The sequence below is a fragment of the Podarcis liolepis genome (assembly GCF_965112155.1).
Source record: "Podarcis liolepis genome assembly, chromosome: 4".
NCBI classification, from domain to species: domain Eukaryota; kingdom Metazoa; phylum Chordata; class Lepidosauria; order Squamata; family Lacertidae; genus Podarcis; species Podarcis liolepis.
In genome coordinates, this window is record NC_139558.1 from 106,866,871 (window position 1) to 106,884,284 (window position 17,414).

At 45.4% G+C, this 17,414-nt stretch overlaps 1 protein-coding gene and 1 long non-coding RNA gene across 2 annotated transcripts; one reads left to right on the top strand and one right to left on the bottom strand.

Annotated features, from left to right (window-relative positions):
* Positions 1 to 4,923: 4,923 nt before the first annotated feature.
* On the top strand, positions 4,924 to 12,493 carry LOC310705264 (uncharacterized protein). Its single transcript, XM_083499865.1, has 3 exons — positions 4,924 to 5,051; positions 8,737 to 8,788; positions 9,243 to 12,493. Exons 2-3 carry the CDS (start codon positions 8,776 to 8,778, stop codon positions 10,331 to 10,333), a joined length of 1,104 nt encoding a protein of 367 aa, XP_083355991.1. The 5' UTR covers positions 4,924 to 5,051; positions 8,737 to 8,775; the 3' UTR covers positions 10,334 to 12,493.
* Positions 12,494 to 15,852: 3,359 nt separating this feature from the next.
* LOC310705472 lies at positions 15,853 to 17,059 on the bottom strand. Its single transcript, XR_014525317.1, has 2 exons — positions 16,358 to 17,059; positions 15,853 to 16,120 (listed from the first exon to the last, which is right to left on the bottom strand). It is a non-coding gene; the product is annotated as an uncharacterized lncRNA (long non-coding RNA).
* Positions 17,060 to 17,414: the final 355 nt, after the last annotated feature.

The following is a 17,414-nucleotide window of genomic DNA, read 5'->3' on the forward strand; positions in this document are numbered from 1 at the left end:
CCTCGGTGCACTCGGCTTGCCAAGGTTTAAGATGGACTGAGTTGTATTCCTAGAGAGAACAGGAAATAAAGGCGAGGGGGTAAGGTCCTCCAAAGCAAAAAAATCCTCCGCCCCAGTCCCTTCCAGCAAAGAGGGGGTGACTTTTGTCTCCCTGCTCTGCAAATGATCCACTGATGGCACCTCCTGGGATCAGGTGAGTCTGGAGGATGCATTGGGGTGCATTCACCTCACGAAACAGGTTCCTGCTCGCTTCCTCTCTGCAAAAGCAGGGAGAGGGCGAGTTTGCAGGAGGTCTGCAACTTTAGCCTTCCTTTGGATCAAGACGCTGCTTGCCCCTTTGGGGAGGGGGTATTTCGGTCAAGGGGAAAACGGCATGGAGATAAATCCCATTTAGATGGATGATTAAGTCACATTGTTAACAAAGGTTGTAGCCAGATGGAAACAGATGGACATAGAATATACACAAAAAATATAAATGAAAAAATGGCCTATGCAATAAAGAAAGAAAGGCTGTTGGAAGATGGAGGGCAGAGAAAAGAAAGTGCTTCTTCATGCTGTGCAGAGTCATACCAAGAATCTCCTGCAGGAAACAGTGATGGCCATCAACCTAGATGGCTTTGAAAGAGGATTAGGCCAATTCATGTCGGAGGAGAGAGCTATGGGATGAGACTGTGGCTCTGGGCCTGCTATGGGGCAAGACAGGAGAGGCACCAGATGGCCCTGTGAGAACAGAAGGCTGCACTCTGGCCTGTGAACTCTGTTGTCCTTCAGTTAGAGGTAAAGCTTTTCCCACCATCACCTGCCCATCAACCAGACAGGGGTGTGATCCAGACTCCTGGCTGACATGCTTGTGCCTGTTCAGACATGCAACCTGATACGGAAGGGGGGGCATGTCTTCACCTCCTTCTTCGCTACAATATATCCATTTATTTCCAATTGTCAATGTCAAAAGGGACTACAATCTATAAAATTCATAGAAAATCAACGTGCCAATTTGCTCAATTTCTCTAGGACTCCATGGCACCTCCCCTGTCCTCCATAATCCCTCAAAGAAGGTGTCAAGACCCCAATCCTGTCAAATCACTCTGCCAAGCCCTTCCTCCGGGCAATGCCAGGTGGCAGACTATGCATACATGGACCATTGTCTTCTCAGGATGTGCTTATCTGCGCATATCTCCAGCTCTGCATATTCCCCCTCCCTCCTCCATATGTTAATCCTCTGTGACCCAACCTCTTCTTAATGTATTCATGATGTAACTGGGATGTATTTTGCACTGTCTTCTGGGACATGGAGGGAAGTTTCAAAAGTTCATGTCACCCCTTTCTCGCTGTTCAATCTCGCCTTGAACCTTTTGTGCAATAAACTTGGATCTTCTGCAGTTTGCTCCTGTCCGGCTGAGCTCATTTTCCTCCGCAGGGACCCGCGGACTTAGTCCGACCAGCTGGGTGGCAGAGCAGCCTCGCACCCAGATTTTACCGTAACACAACCCCTCAGAGATTCAGAGGATCTTTGGAGACTCGACAGGAAGCTCTGCTGAGAACCCCGAGAGGTCACCATCCGAGGAATCCAAGGCAGTGGTTCATTATTAGTGATCCAGAGCATAGAGAACCATGGCCATGTCAGGACTGTGGCAGGAGAACTAGCTGGAGCTGGAAATGGGCACCGCTAGTCACCCAAGGCCACCGGCGTCTCCAGTGACCATGTTGGATCCAGGAGTGCCCCCCAAGCATATAGGGCTGTGTGGCGGTTAAGCTATTATTATTATGTTGACAACACAGATGGATGATTCAGCTGGCTCTGAAGCATGAAGAGACAATGTATTTATTTCTCTTTTAAACCTCTGTTCAGTAGAAAGATAAAGGCCTTCGCTAAGTCACTTTCATGAAACCTTTTAACATTCTTCAGCCTCAGTGTCAAGGAAGTTGCCCTCTACTCCCATTTCTGTGGATTTTTCCTGGACAAACTTTGTACCTGGTTCTATTCCCTTGTTTCACGTTTTCTGCAATGATCCCACAAAACCTTTTATTGTTTCGTTTGCTACATAAAGAAAAAAACTATTGCTTTGAAGAGACTGGTTTACCTTGTAGATGCAACTCAATATTCTTTCCCATATTTCAAGAAGGCAGAGAAAACTATTTGTCTGATCAAATAAGTTTATGTGTCTGATGAAAGTTTGTGCTCCAAAAGCTGTTCCAATTTATAAGCTATGTCATTCAGTACTGAAGATACAGAATTTATTTATTTTTAAAGGCAATTTGTTTGGATAACCACCTCATATCACTGTGACATTTAAAGTAACTGAAAGTTTGTCCATTAAAACGTGCCATCTTCCTGCTGAACCACTGAAAAAATTGAAGAGTTGTACAGTTCCAAAAAAGGTTACGATCATCAGTGAAACACTTGCAGTGCTGTAATTAAAACTGTGGGCAGCACAGCGTACGTATCTTGCCAAATCATTAACCTCAGACAATCTTGCCTGCACACTGCTATATTTTCCAGCCCTGTTGCTGCCATTATCATATGTTTCGCCATGGCAGTAATTGATTTTCAGACCATCAACCTGCAATTTTAATAAAATATAATTTGAAAGTCCTTTTCCTGTTTTTTCAATTGTGTTAATAAAATCAAAGAACTTTCCTCAATTTGACAAAGCCCATCTGAGAGGTCTACAAACCTTACAACTTGACTCATCTGCTTCATTTGAGCACTTCCTGGGGTGCAGTCAAAGAGGATAGAAAACTATTTTGCTACTTTAATTTTTCCAATACTATCGACTCAATAAACTCATTTTGAATTCCTGGTACCATCTGCCGTTTCTGAAAACTAAGCCTCCTTTATTCGTTTGCATTCTAATGGTCACTTCTTTCGATGCTTTGAAGTACTAATGGTCCCAGGGGTTGTTGATTGGCTAGGATTAAAGCCTGTTATTACACACTTAGGACATTAGGAGATTAAGTAACTATCCACATACTAATTGTTGACGCTCAGAAGTAGATCCACACATTCCAATACACATGGATCTTAGATTACATTCTCAAGGTCTGACACACAGTCTTTCCACATAAACACTAATTACCCCTAACCCTAACCTTAACCCCTTCAAATACACATTAAGATTGTCTTATATCCCGGTTATCACATACAAGTTCTAATTAAATCCTAATATTTACTAAACCTAAACATTTAGCACCCCGTATCTAAAAGGTAAAGGGACCCCTGACCATTAGGTCCAATTGTGACTGACTCTGGGGTTGCAGCGCTCATCTCACTTTATTGGCCAAGGGAGCCAATGGTCATGTGGCCAGCATGACTAAGCCGCTTCTGGCGAACCAGAGCAGCGCACGGAAATGCCGTTTACCTTCCCTCCAGAGCGGTACCTATTTATCTACTTGCACTTTGACATGCTTTGGAACTGTTAGGTTGGCAGGAGCAGGAACCGAACAACGGGAGCTTACCCCATCGCGGGGGTTCGAACCGCCAAGCCGACCTTCTGATCGGCAAGTCCTAGGCTCTGTGGTTTAACCCACAGCGCCACCCGCGTCCCACCCCACATATCTATTACAGTATAAATACTGAGCTTGATGTACCAGTGGAAGGAAATATATATATATAATTAAAAATCAATATGAATGTTTACTGAGATGAATGTAGCACCTCCCATCTTCAATCCCAGGAAAGGCAGGATCTGCGTGTCTCCTTATTCCTCCCTCAGCTGAGACCTGCCTGGATGGAGATCTGAGAGCCACCTCTCAATATCTGGAGGGCTGACCCGCGGAAGACGGAGCAAACTTGTTTTCTCCTGCTCTAGAGGGGAGGACCCAGAATAAGGGACCCAGAGGACCAGAAAGCAGTTTCTGCTTAAGCAGCAGGAAGAACCTTCTGACGGGAAGAGCAGCAGAATCCCTTGGGAGATGGCGGACTCTCCTTCCTTGGAGGTTTTTAAGCAGAGGTTGGATGGCCGTCTGTCATGGATGCTTTAGCTGAGATTCCTTCCTTTTGTTGTAAGCCAAAAATGGCTTATCTTTTGAGTTACACCCATAAAACTCAGAGACAAGAGGAGTTAGGAGTCCATCGTTGTTTATTGCAAAGCAATGGGTTACAGTCGAATCTTTTCGCAAAACTGCAACCCCGCCCAAGGGTCAGGGCAGGGGTGTTTGTAAGTTTCAAACAAAGGATTTCCATTTCCGCCAATCATATACATAATTACCTCATTTCATGTTTAATACACATGCACAATGAGCATTGCTGACTAAGCTTTGATTCTCACCGTGATCAGTTACATTGGTGTATCAACTTATGTTCTAGCTTTATGGAAGACGCTCTTACTCGGCCAAAGAAGAAGAAGATTTATTGTGGCTCTTTGGGCCACCGCACACTTTCAGGTGGTAGAATTAGATGGCACTCAGCGCCCCTTTCAACTCTCTCATTCTAAGATTCTGGGATGAGGTTTCCCGCTTCTTGCAGAGCGTTTTTCACTGCAAGCTGTTCCTCCTGCTTCCGGCCAAAGGAGCGAACAGCTCAGAAGGCCAGCCAGACATCCCTGGAGTGTGTGCAATGCGCGTGGTTCCTCCTGGTGTGTCGCGTTCTCTCTCTCTCTCTCTCTCTCTCTCTCTCTCTCTCTCTCTCTCTCTCTTCCTCTCTCTCTCCCTCTCTCTCTCTCTCTCTCCCTCCCTCTCTCCCTCTCTCTCTCTCCCTCCCTCTCTCTCCCTCTCTCTCTCTCCCTCCCTCTCTCTCCCTCTCTCTCTCGCTCTCCCTCTCCCCCCCCTCTCTCTCCCTCTCTCTCTCCCTCTCCCTCCCTCTCTCTCTCTCTCTGTCTCGAGAAAGAACTGCGGAGAGGAAGAGATGGGTGAGCTCAGTGCGCTCGGCTTGCCACGGGTTAAAATGTACTGAGCTGGGTTCCTAGAGATGACAGGCAAGAAAGGGGGCTGGTCCTCCCGAGCAAAAGCCCCTCCCTCCCTCCCTCCCTCCCTCCCGGGCTCTTCCCGCAAGGGGCGTAGCTTTGGTCTCTGCGCTCTGCAAATGCTGCCTCGGCGCCGCCATCTGGGATCTGGTGAGTCTTAGCTGTCTCCCCTCCCCCATAGGGTGCACGGGGGTTTGCAGGGTCGCTAGGGAGGATGCATGGGGCCAGCTCAGCTCATGCAGGGGGCTGGGCGCTGTGCAGAGTCCGGAAGGGACTCCAGGGGTCCAAGCCCCTCAAAGCAAGGCCGGGAGCCGAGGTTGCTGCCCGCTTCTCCTCTGCCAAGGCGAGCGAGTTGACAGGAGCTTTGCAACTCTAAGTCTGCCTTTGGATCAATACGCTGCTTTCCGCTTTAGAGAGGGTCTTTGGGTCAGGGGGGAAAGACAGCATGCAAATACAGTGGTACCTCGGGTTAAGTATTTAATTCGTTCCGGAGGTCCGTTCTTAACCTGAAACTGTTCTTAACCTGAAGCACCACTTTAGCTAATGGGGCCTGCCGCTGTGCCGCTGCTGTACAATTTCTGTTCTCATCCTGAAGCAAAGTTCTTAACCTGAGGTACTATTTCTGGGTTAGCGGAGTCTGTAACCTGAAGCGTCTGTAACCCGAGGTACTGTACCACTGTAAGCGAAATTGAGATTGTAGCGGGACAGAAACTTTTGGGCATAAGAGGATAGAACCACAGAATTGTAGGGTTGGAAGGGATTCCGTGGGTCATCTAGTCCAGTGTTTCCCAACCGGTGTTCCGCGGCACACTAGTGTGCCGTGAGACACCGGCTGGTGTGCCGTGGGAGGGAGGCGGGCGAGTCGGGCGGCGAGACGCGGGGCGGCGGCGGCGAGCAGCGGCCGCCCAGCGCGGGGCTCTCGCCGTCTGCCTGCCTGGCTGCCTGCCTGACGAGCAAACCCCCGGCGCAGGCGCCCCGCTTGTTGACACGGGAGGGGAGGGGGGAGAGGAAACGCTGCTGGTGTCGCTGCTCCTCGGCGGCGGCTCCTCCTCTCAGCCCGCCCTGCCTATATTTGCACCAATCCCCGCCCACTAAAGCATTCGCGCCTCCCAATGGGAAGCCTTGCCGGGCAGCGGGTGCTGCTGCCTGAGAGTTCTGAAGCCACGCCCACTTTCCCAGAGACTGGCGGTTCTGAGGGATCCAGGGCAGGGCCGGCGCGCGCGCGCTTCTTGCTGCCCGGGCGCTTGCTCTAATCCCGCCTTCCCTGGGAGGGAGGGATGGCGGTGGCTGCGAGCGTCCGGGGTGGGGCGCGCGCTGGCTCTCCCTGGCGGCCCTTGTGCCTGGCGTTCTATCAGTGCGCCTCCTCTCTCTTTCCCCACCCATCCTCCACGTGCTGCGCTCTAACCCGGAGTTAGAAGCAAATTAGAACACGCCCCCCGTGTGTGGTGTGTTTTTTGTGCTGCTCCTCTTTTTTTAGGGCTTTTTGGCGGCTTTTGGGACGGCGTCGAGGGGTGGCCGCCTCAGCTGCCGCCGTCCCTCAGTCCCTCGCTCTGCTGCCTCCTCCCACCCCGGCAAGGGGAAGGGAAAAAACTTTCACTTTTGTGCGTCCCTCCCGGCGTGACGCTGCGCGCTGACGTCACGGGGCGGGGCTTTAATGGTGGTGTGCCGCGAGATTTTTTTCCGGTAAACAGGTGTGCCGTTGCCCAAAAACGTTTGGGAAACACTGATCTAGTCCCCTTGCAACTACAGCATCCCTGGCAAATGACCATCCAACCTCTGCTTAAAAGCTCCAAGGAAGGAGAGTCCACCACGTCCCCAGGGAGACTGTTCCATGCAAGAAATAGAGGCGAAAACTTGACCTCTGCAACAAATATGGAAAGACTGTTGGAAGATGGAGGGCAGAAAAAGAAAGGGCTTCTTCAAGTGGTGCTGAGTTAAACTATGCAACTCCCTCCTGCAGGAAGCAGGGATGGCCACCAACCCAGATGGCTTTAAAGTCAAAACCTGAAAAGGGAGAAAATCTGCAAATTCCAACAGGCTCCTCCCTGTCTTCTTGAGGCTCTATATGTGTCTCTTTTTTGGGGGGGGGAGATGCCCTTGATTAGTCGCCAATGGTATGTGGAGCTTTCTGATAGAGCAGCACTCCAGATATTATTATCCCAAGCCTCTATTGGCATATTAGAGGTTTCCTTCCGTCCTTGGGAAATTATTAGTTTAGCTGCTGTGAACAGGAAAGAAATTATTTTTTTAGATTTAAGGTTGGAGTTTGGGGTCAAATCTAGTGATAATAAAGCAAGTGCCAAATTAGGAGGGATATTTTGGTAATTTTGGAGGTCAGGTGAAAAACTTTTTGCCAAAAGGCGTGGGCCACAGTACACTCCCACCAGCCATGGAAGTAGGAACCTCATTCTCCACAACTTTTCCAGCATAATGGTGAGCCGGACGGATTGATCTTTGCAAGGCGTGGGGGGGGGGGGAGCGCAAAGTCACCAAAAGATAATTTTAAGGGAAATTTCCTGGAGGTGAGCTGAAATTGTTTCACTTATTGAGGTTTCTATGTCAGTTTCCCATCTCATTCAAATATCTTCCATGCCGCCCACAAAGCTGTCTACTATATATGTATCTTGAGGCTTTATCCCCCCCCCCCACTTGAGGCTTTATATTATTATTATTATTGTTCTGGTTCTTATTGTGAGTATTGCTATCACTACTACTACATTTATTGCCCAGGGCAGGTTACAACCATTTTAAACCTTCATATTAACAAGAGTGAAAACAAATGACAGAGCAATAGGGTGGGTCCTGAAAGCACAAGTCTCCAGTGTCAGAGGCCATAGTGAAGAGGGGAAGGTACCAGGTGCTAGGATCATGGCAATGAAAGTACTGAATAGAGTTCGGGTGATAACACAATCCTGTTTAACACCTGATCCCACTATGAATGGTTCATTTTGAGGGCCCAGAAACCTATGTCCCCACTGTGGAAGGACGTGTGGATCCAGAATTGGCCTCCACAGTCACTTATGGACTCACAGTAAAAACTGTGTTTATGGAGGACAATCTGACTTGCTACAAGTGCCGAGGAACTGCCACAAGGATGCGCTGTTTTGGGCTACCACTTCCCCTAAAATGCAGAGGGTGGTGAAACTCCCAAGAGAGCCCTCTTTGCCAACTTGAGCACCCAAGAGTGTAGAGAAGGCGATGGTTCTGCATAAGTGAACAGCTCACGTCAGCACTTTGAATTGGGTCTGGAAATGAATGGACAACCCCAGTAGCTCTTTTAAAACAAGAATTAAATGTGTTATCAAAGGTTGTTGCACAGCCCCCAGTCCCCTCCCCATTCATCTTTTCATGGTGGTAGATGGGAAGAAGTGGTTGTGGAACCAGACCAGGTAGGGTGAAGGAGCAATGAGGTGACATAGGCTGCGCGGGGGGGCAGCCAGGCTTCCCCCGGGCCTGAATGAATCTCTCTTCTAAGCAGTTGACAAACCATTTAAAAAAATCAGTGGTCAGGATTCACATAACCAGCTCCATCACTTGCACGATGGGGCTTCCCCCAATATCCTCTACCTCCCTGTGCCCCCATGTGCCCCTTGACATTGGCTAAGGGCATCGGGAGGGTATCTCAGTCCCCAGAACATCACATGGCTTGCTCAGACAGAATGGTTAGAATAACACCATGTGGAGTTTCAGCCATTTTTACAAAGATGTTTAAAAAAGCATGCACAATTAAAATGTGCAGCAAAAGAATCCTATTAAAACAACATAGCAAACAACAGAACAATGTGTTGGAGATAATGTTTATGCTAAGAGAATGACATTTTTCTTTGTCTTTTAGGGTCCTTTGTCCTTTGAAGAAGTAGCTGTTTGTGGGATCATGGACTCTCTCGGTAAGGCTCCCTGTTGGATCACATGTGTTTTGAAATTCAATACATATCCCTAAGTGAGAAACCTCCAGTATCTTAAAGGAGCTCAACTGCACCACCTACAGCACCTGGAATTCTAAACCTTCCACAGCCTTGAATGAAGGGCTGTCTACTGTTTGGTCTGTGAATATTCTTCCTCCGGTTATTCCTTTTTAAACCATGATCAGCCTGGTCTGAACTGATAAATGTAGACTACAGAGTAGCTTCTGTCTATTTTTGGTTGAACAAAGAGACAGCAGCGTTTGGAGATGGAGCAGATTCCATTAATAGGCCAAATAAAACCCATCCCAGGAAAGAGCTAGGTTTTTCAAATCTCAGGTTCTCATAAGTAGCATTAAATAGCATTAATTAGCATTGCTCAATACTTTGAGGCTCCATTTCTTCCCAAGGCTTTAATCTATTTCGCTGTTTGTTGCAGGTGGTGATGATTTGGAAATTAAGAACAAGGGAGACCACAGCAAAATACACACAGTGGAGAGACAATCAAAATATTCAGAGGGTGGAGAGAATTTCAGTCAGAGCTCCCATTCCATTTCCAGTCATGGAAATCCTATTGGGAAGAAACCTTTCCAGTGCTTGGAATGTGGAAAGAACTTCATTCGAAACTCCCATCTCACTTCCCATCAAAGAATTCATACTGGGGAGAAACCTTATCAGTGCTCGGAATGTGGAAAGAGCTTCAGTCAGAAGGAAAATCTCACTTCCCATCAAAGAATTCATACTGGGGAGAAACCATATCATTGTCTGGAATGTGGGAAGAGCTTTAATACAAGCACAAGCTTCCATAGACATCAAAATATTCACCGTGGGGAGAAACCCTACACGTGCTTGGAATGTGGAAAGAGCTTCAGTCAGAACACTCACCTCACTTCCCATCGGAGAATTCACAGTGGGGAGGAACCATATCAGTGCTTAGAATGTGGAAAGAGCTTCACCTGGAAGGAAAGTTTCATTTCCCATCAAATCATTCATACAGGGGATAAACCGTATCAGTGCTTGGAATGTGGAAAGAGCTTTAATACAAGCAAAACCTTTCGTCAACATCAAAGTATTCATTGTGGGGAGAAACCATTTCGGTGTGAAGAGTGTGGAAAGATTTTTAGACGAAAGGAAAATCTCACTTCCCATCAAAGAATTCATACAGGGGAGAAACCATATCAGTGCTTTGAATGTGGAAGAAGCTTCACCCAGAAGGAAAGTCTCAATTCCCATCAAATAATTCATACAGGGGAGAAACCCTATCTGTGCTTGGAATGTGGAAAAAGCTTCAACCAGAGGGCCAATCTCATGGCTCATCAAAGAGTTCATACAGGGGAGAAACCCTATCAGTGCGGGGAATGTGGAAAGAGCTTCAGTAAGAGGGCCAATCTTACGGCCCATCAAAGAGTTCATACAGGAGAGAAACCCTATCAGTGCGGGGAATGTGGAAAGAGCTTCAGTCGGAACTCCCATCTCACTTCCCATCAAAGAACTCACAGTGAGGAGAATCATAGAATCACAGAATTGTAGAATTGGATGGGAACCAGTGTTGAACCAAAGGTGAGACTCTTCTGGAAGGCCTGCAAATGCCATAGTGGTAGTCAAGATAACCCCAAACTAATTGGTAGTTGTTTAAGTAATGAATTCACCTATGTTTATGTATTTGCTCTGGTATATGCAATTGGCTTGCTTTGACGCTGTGCTTGGGTGTGGGCTGAGGTGCTGGGCTCTTGGACCAGAAAAGGAACCTATCTGTAAGATTGAGTATTTGCTACCTATGCCCTCATTGGCCAGGTGGAGTTAAGAGAGGTTCCTGCCAAAGTGGCATACGCTACTTTGTGCAAAAGTATTGCTTAATATATTAGCACATTGTAGAAAAGTCATGACGACCTCTCACTGCTCTGGTGGCTTACTCGTGTCTGTAACGGCAGTGGGGCTGTGCAGGTAGGTCACAAATTTACACCTTTCTGGAATAAAGCACTGGAACTGGTCATTCTGGCACTTTTGACATCTTTCCTTGGTATCCCTGCATCAGACCACTCGTACAGGCCCTCCTTTGAGCCCGTCAATTGGCGTAGATACTAAAATAAGGCGGATTGGGGCAGGCAAGGCCAAGGTGCTGCAGAGGATCCAGCTTATTTTATTGATGACTTGTTAATTATTTCATATGACTTATGCTGCATTTGTGATGTTATGTTCTATTGTTTGTAAGCCACTTTGGGATTTCTTTGAATGGAAAGTGGTATAGAAATACAATCAATCCATTCCATTCCAATCCAGTCCTCAGCCTGTTGGGCTGCTCAGGGAGATGGGCAGTGTTTTCAACCTTCCCCTTCCTCCCCATCTGGGGCAAAGCTCCCCGTTCCTCCCTGTCTGAACAGGCAGAGGTCAAGGAGGGAGCAACTGTGCCTGTTGGGAGGCCTGAAAAAGCCAAGAAAATGGATTATGTGGGGAGGAAAAGGAGAGATTTTTGGAACCCAGAGAAAGTGGGCAAGTGGGGGGGGGGGGAAATAGCAGGTGGATCAGCAGAGCGGGAGTGACAGAGGAACCAGGAAGAACAAAGAAAGAAAAATGGGAAATCCTTTCCAAAACGTACCATGGAGGTAGAACAGGTCAGTGACCTGCAAATTGAGCTTTCATTTGATTTTGGATATAATATTCAGTTAGAATCTTGGGAAAGGCTGTGGAATAAAGGTATGAACTTTACTGCATATAGTGCACTTTAAAAAAATGTGATGAAAATGATGTATAGATGGTATTTAACACCATCAAAACTTGGTAAATGTATAAGACAAGATCTAACAAGTGTTGGAAATGCAAAGAAAAGGAAGGTATCTTTTACCATATGTGGTGGACTTGTAAAGAGGTGAAGGCTTTTTGGGAAATGATATATAACGAGTTAAAGAAAATGTTTAAAAACACTTTTGTTAAAAAACCAGAAGTCTTTTTACTGGGTATAGTAGGTGAAGAGATACGAAAAAAGATAAAAGACTCTTCATATATGGAACAACAGCGGCAAGAATCCTTTTAGCCCAAAAATTGAAATAACAAGATGAAAATGATGGACTTTGTGGAACTGGCGAAGCTGACGGGATAAATCTGAAACCAACACGATCAAGTACATCCAAAAATACTGGAGTAAATTTATATAATATTTGAAAGATCACTGTAAGCAATTAACAACACTAGTAGGGTTATCTGAAGACTTGTAGAAAGATATTTTTTTACCTTTCTATATATATTTAAATTTTGATGTATTTAGTACAGTGGTACCTCTGGATGCAAACAGGATCCGTTCTGGAGCCCCATTCGCATCCTGCAGTGAACGCAACCTGCACGTGCGCGGGTCACGATTCGTCGCTTCTGCACAAGCGCGTGATGTCATTTTGAGCGTCTGCGCAAGCAGCGAAAACTGGAAGTAACGCGCTCCATTACTTCTGGGTCGCTGCGAAGCACAACCCCAAAACGCTCAACCCGAAGCTACTTCAACCTGAGGTATGACTGTAATGAGTTATATTAGAATTGGAAAATATATAAAATGCTGTGATATAAGGTTAGTTTTGAAAGCCAAGAGGTGGGAGGGAAGGAAGCTGACAGGCTCTAAAGAGCCAAAGAAGTAAAGTGGATAATAATGATGTGATTATATATGTTTAAATGGAAAATTAATAAAGATTATTTAAAAAATAATAATTGAGTTTTCATCCGAATTTGTTTGCCCCAGGTTTGCAAGGAGGTGACTGGTCTGATCCTGCAGGGCTATTCTTGTGCTCTGGCCTGGAAGGGTCCTTGGCTCCCAGTCACCCACCAGGCCCTGAGGAGACCCAGACTTGCTTCAGCAAGGAGGACACCATCTGCTCATACTCAGGGGTCTTGCTGGGGTCTGCTTTACCCCTTTGAAGGCCAGGACTGAAACTATTTTTATATATTGCAAATTATTCCTCCTTTCATTTTTCTTTCTTCCTTAGTACACTTTTTAAAGAGAGAACTTGATTCAGCCAGAACTGCCACCATCTTTTTACACCATCTGTGTATCTGAAGAAGTGTGCATGCACACGAAAGCTCATACCAAGAACTAACTTAGTTGGTCTTTAAGGTGCTACTGGAAGGAATTTTTCATCTTTTTACAGTTTTCTTCCTCCCTTGGAATGCCACTGGGCTGCTGGGCTGTGTTACCTGCAGCTCCAGGAGTTCCCGGGAAGAGGACGAATGGCCCGCTTTGTCCCTCCTGAGTGAAGAGTCTGTTTCTGTGGCCTGGGGAGGCGCAAGAGAGGTAGGCTTCCTTGGTTCTGTCTTCGCAGCCTATGTGCCAAGGGCAGGGGTGGCAGCTGCTCTGCAGGGCAGCAGGAAAGGCTCAGAGCGAATGTGGCAGACGGTGTTGGCATTACCCACCTTTGGGAGGAAACTGGTCTAAACTTTTGCATTTCAATCCCCCTTATTATTGGTATATATGGTGAATTCTGTCTTTTTCAATGATTTGTGATATACCTTTTTTGAGTAGAAACCTTTTGTATGACACACTCCAATAAATGTTTTGCAATTTTACCCAGTGTCTTTGTGGTAAACACTCCCATCAGGCAAATATTTATGTAGCACAGTCTGTGACCTTAGGAAAGCTGAGGCTCAGAGAGATGGATTTGCTCACAGCCCCCAGATGTCTTGGTCCAGTGGACCAAAAGCCAATTTCTCCGCAAAGGAGTGATGAGTGAGAAATGTTTCTGTCCAGCTAAAGGCAACACCTGGGAGATGCCCAAGGCACCCTGGTCGAGGGTTCACGGCCGAACCTTCATGGTAGTGGTGGACACCTATTCCAAATGGCTGGAGGTGGCCCCGATGCCCTCCACCACTACCCAAGCCGTCATCCGGGTGCTGCGGGGCCTGTTTGCAACTCATGTGTGTCCTGATGTCCTCGTCTTGGACCTCAGTTCACATCAGGCACCTCTTCTCCTCCTTCTGGAACCGTCCCTTTCCCCTTGCCTCCTCGCTTTAGACTTCCCTCACAAGTTGGGGTACAGGTAGGGTTGCCATATTTTGAAGAGCAAGAAAGAGGACACATTTGCCGACTTTACTTTTAACTATGGATCGCTATGACGACTCCCATTTTACATACCCATGAAAAAGAGGACGTGTCCTGGAAAAAGAAGATGTATGGCAGGCACAGCTCATATGCCCCTCCCCCCCAAGCCAGCCTGCCTGCGGGGTTTGGGGACAGGAGGCGATGGCCGCCTTGTTCGGGGCGGGCGGAGGTCCATCTCCCATTCTGTATGGGAGGCACACGCCCAAGTTGGGCTGCCTGTGTTCTTCCGAGCGCTGTTTCCGTGCTTGAGGGAACGCAGCCCAGACTCCCACCGGAGAAAAATAGCAGGAGTGATGAAAAGCATAAAGGTACTGCAGTATTTTGGAGCAGGAACTGGCAAGCCACTCCAGTATCCCTGCCAAGAAAACTCCATGGACAAAGACAGGAGTGCCTGGCGTACTCTGGTCCATGGGGTCACGAAGAGTTGGACACCACTAAACGACTAAACAACAACAACTGCAGTATTTGCAGACACCTAAAGCAAGTTTCAGTGTTGCCTTCACCTACTCACATTGCTTACTCTCACATCCTGGATCTAGTACATACCTAATTAATGCCCCTGATATCTAACGATTCATAAGAAATTTGAGTGGGCTGCATTCTCCACCCACCTCTTAAAAGATCAGAGTATGGAAGGGTAACATGGGAATAATAACGAATGTGATAAGAGCCTCAATAAGTGTACGAATTTCAGTATATAGTAAAGTGAACTTAAAAGGTTTAAGGCTTAGAGTACTACTCCTAAACATGCTTTATATAAACAAGATTCCATAGGGTTGCCATTAACATTTTTAATAGGTTTCAGCAGGACTTAGGCATGACTAACTTTCTCTGGACCAGGGACGTAATGTTATCCAATGCCCACATTGCTAAGTATATAGACTTTGCGGTAATGAGTGAGTAGAATGTCAGTGTATTTTATTTTATTTTATTTTTTAAAATGTGATTTTATGCAGCAAATATTTGTACTTTATGTGTCTCTTTAAACCTGTCAACAATGAAGAACAATTTGCAATGATTGTTTTTAATATGCTGGCCCAATAAAGTACATTATCTCTTCTTACTACTTTTTCATTGTTACCATATGTCCAAAAGTTCCAGGCATCCACATCATAATTATGTACCATTACTAAGAATGCAGAGGGATTGCCACACATATAAACTCCTCCTTGAGTTTTTGCTCAGGCCAAATGTAGTGACAAATGCACAGTGTAAGGTTATGTTATGAATTCATTGTTATGAATTAAAATATTTTTATTTTCTTTAAAAATAAGCCAAAGTCCTTAGAAGTTATATCAACTTACAAATCAAATGTAGAATCATAGAATCATGAAGCTGGAAGGGGTCATCTAGTCCAACCCCCTGCAGTGCAGGAATCCTGCTCCCAGCCATCCCTGGGTGGAAATTCACTTAAATAAAAACTGAAAATAAAGGAGTTCCATGCCAAAGTGGCTAACAAGCTCTTGTGAATGTACAAAATTGCCATTGCTCTTTCACAAGGTCAAACTACACATACATGTACTATGTGCACTTTTTTTCTGAAAAAGGCAGATCACTGCCATAGCCCTGGTTACACATAGCTTAATTACCTCAAAGCTGGATTACCGCAATGTGTTCTGTCTGGGGCTGCCCTTGAAGAGCATTCAGAAACCCACACCTTAGGAATATGGCTGAAATTTTGACCAGTTTGAAGCATCATATTTCTCCACTTCTGTATCATATTCACTAACTTATTATTCATTTTCAGGAGCTATTTGAAGTTTTTGTTATCACCCCAAATCAATGGTGGGGGACCTCTGGTCACAGGTCTAGTTAGTATCAGACACAACTAAAGATGGATAAAACCATGAATTTCAATTTCTCTCTGTTTCCCATTTTTCCAGTCCTAAATTGAGTTTGCCCTGTTCCACACCAGTTCGTTAAAAATAAATAAATAAATAAATAAATAAATAAATAAAAAGTCCACACAAAAATTAATACAATTTTATGTGCATTTCTCCTAATATACTGGTATTCACACATTTCCCAACATTATTGTCACTATTTTGTGTTAGTTTCTGTTTTGCCACTGAGCAGCTGCTTAGAGTCACAAGGCTCTGTTTACATTCCAGAGACAGTGCAGGCTGTTGGAAGTCTCACGGGAATGGGAGACGGATGTGACGTTACTGGCTTCCTGTTTCCTTTGTTCCGTAGTTGTTCGGTTGCTCTCTGCTCTCACAGGTAGAGGATGTATTTTTCTTTGTCTGCGTAGTAAGAAATAAAGCATAGTGATGTAGCCATAAATCTCATCACTTCTGCTGCCTGGATTCTCTGCTGAATGGGGGAACGTGCCTTGGAGCCTCATCAAAGGCTCAAGGTTGTTAATTATTCCTCGGAGGCGATTCCGGAGGACTTGGCTGGAAGATGAGCTTTATCAGCTCGCCCGACATGTTGCTTACTGGGAGGGAGATGGGGAGGCCCAAGGTGTATAGCAAGCCTACCTAAGGAGACAGGATTGCTTTGAGTGAAGGTATGGCTAATCTTTGCCCAGAGTCTTCAGTCCTCAGTTCTCCCTTGCAAGGTGCCAATGGCTGAATACTCTTAATTCTCTTGTTCTGCATTAATGAGCAGGAACCTACTAGGTTGCTGAGAATATTGACCTTCAAACATCCCTGGAAGTTAGGTTACACCAAACAGGACCGTACAAATCAATTTATATCTTAGTATTAGAATTACAAATATACAACAGATTGGTTCATATGACCCCAGGAAGTCTCTCAAGAACTCCTAGGACAAGAATCTGTAATTTGTAGGAGTTTAGCAGTGACATCATAGGCATGTGTACTCAGAAGTAACCCTTGTTGAGTTTACTGGGATTTAGTCCCAGGTAAACGAGCATAAGATTGCAGCCTAAGACTCAGTGGGCTTGATAAGGCATATATGGAACCAGGCTGTAAAAACATTGCAGAAGTATATTCTAAATCCATTTAACTGGATTTTCATTCCACTTGGAATGAATAATGATTTGTACTCACAATATGTATTACAGTGTGTGTGTGTGTTAAATTTGACTTTGTATGTTGTTTGGTATGTTACAGTTCTTAAGTTCATTGAAATTTTTATTACAATTATCCAAACTCTCTAAGGAAACAAATAAAGTAATTTCATATAAATCCACAGATACTTCAGAAATAAGAAGTTAAATCAACTGAAACCATCATTTGTTTACCCTAAACCAATATTTTTAGATATCAATATCAATTTATTGTGTAAGTCTAAGACCCTGTAGTTTGAGATTGAACAGCAGAGAAGTACAGGAGTAAAACTCACTTTTCTTGTTTCCTAGCACCAACTTTACTGAAATCAGCCTAGAGGCATGCAGACTATGTCAGGCTTTTTTTCTCTTATTCTTGCCCTTTGCTATACTCATCATTTTGGGGCAGGAAGTGGATGGACATACTCATTTCCCATTGTTAATGGACTACTTCTACATATTAAAATCTGCTTAACCTCTGATGCTACATTGGCTACAATTAAAATTTTTTATACTTACATTAA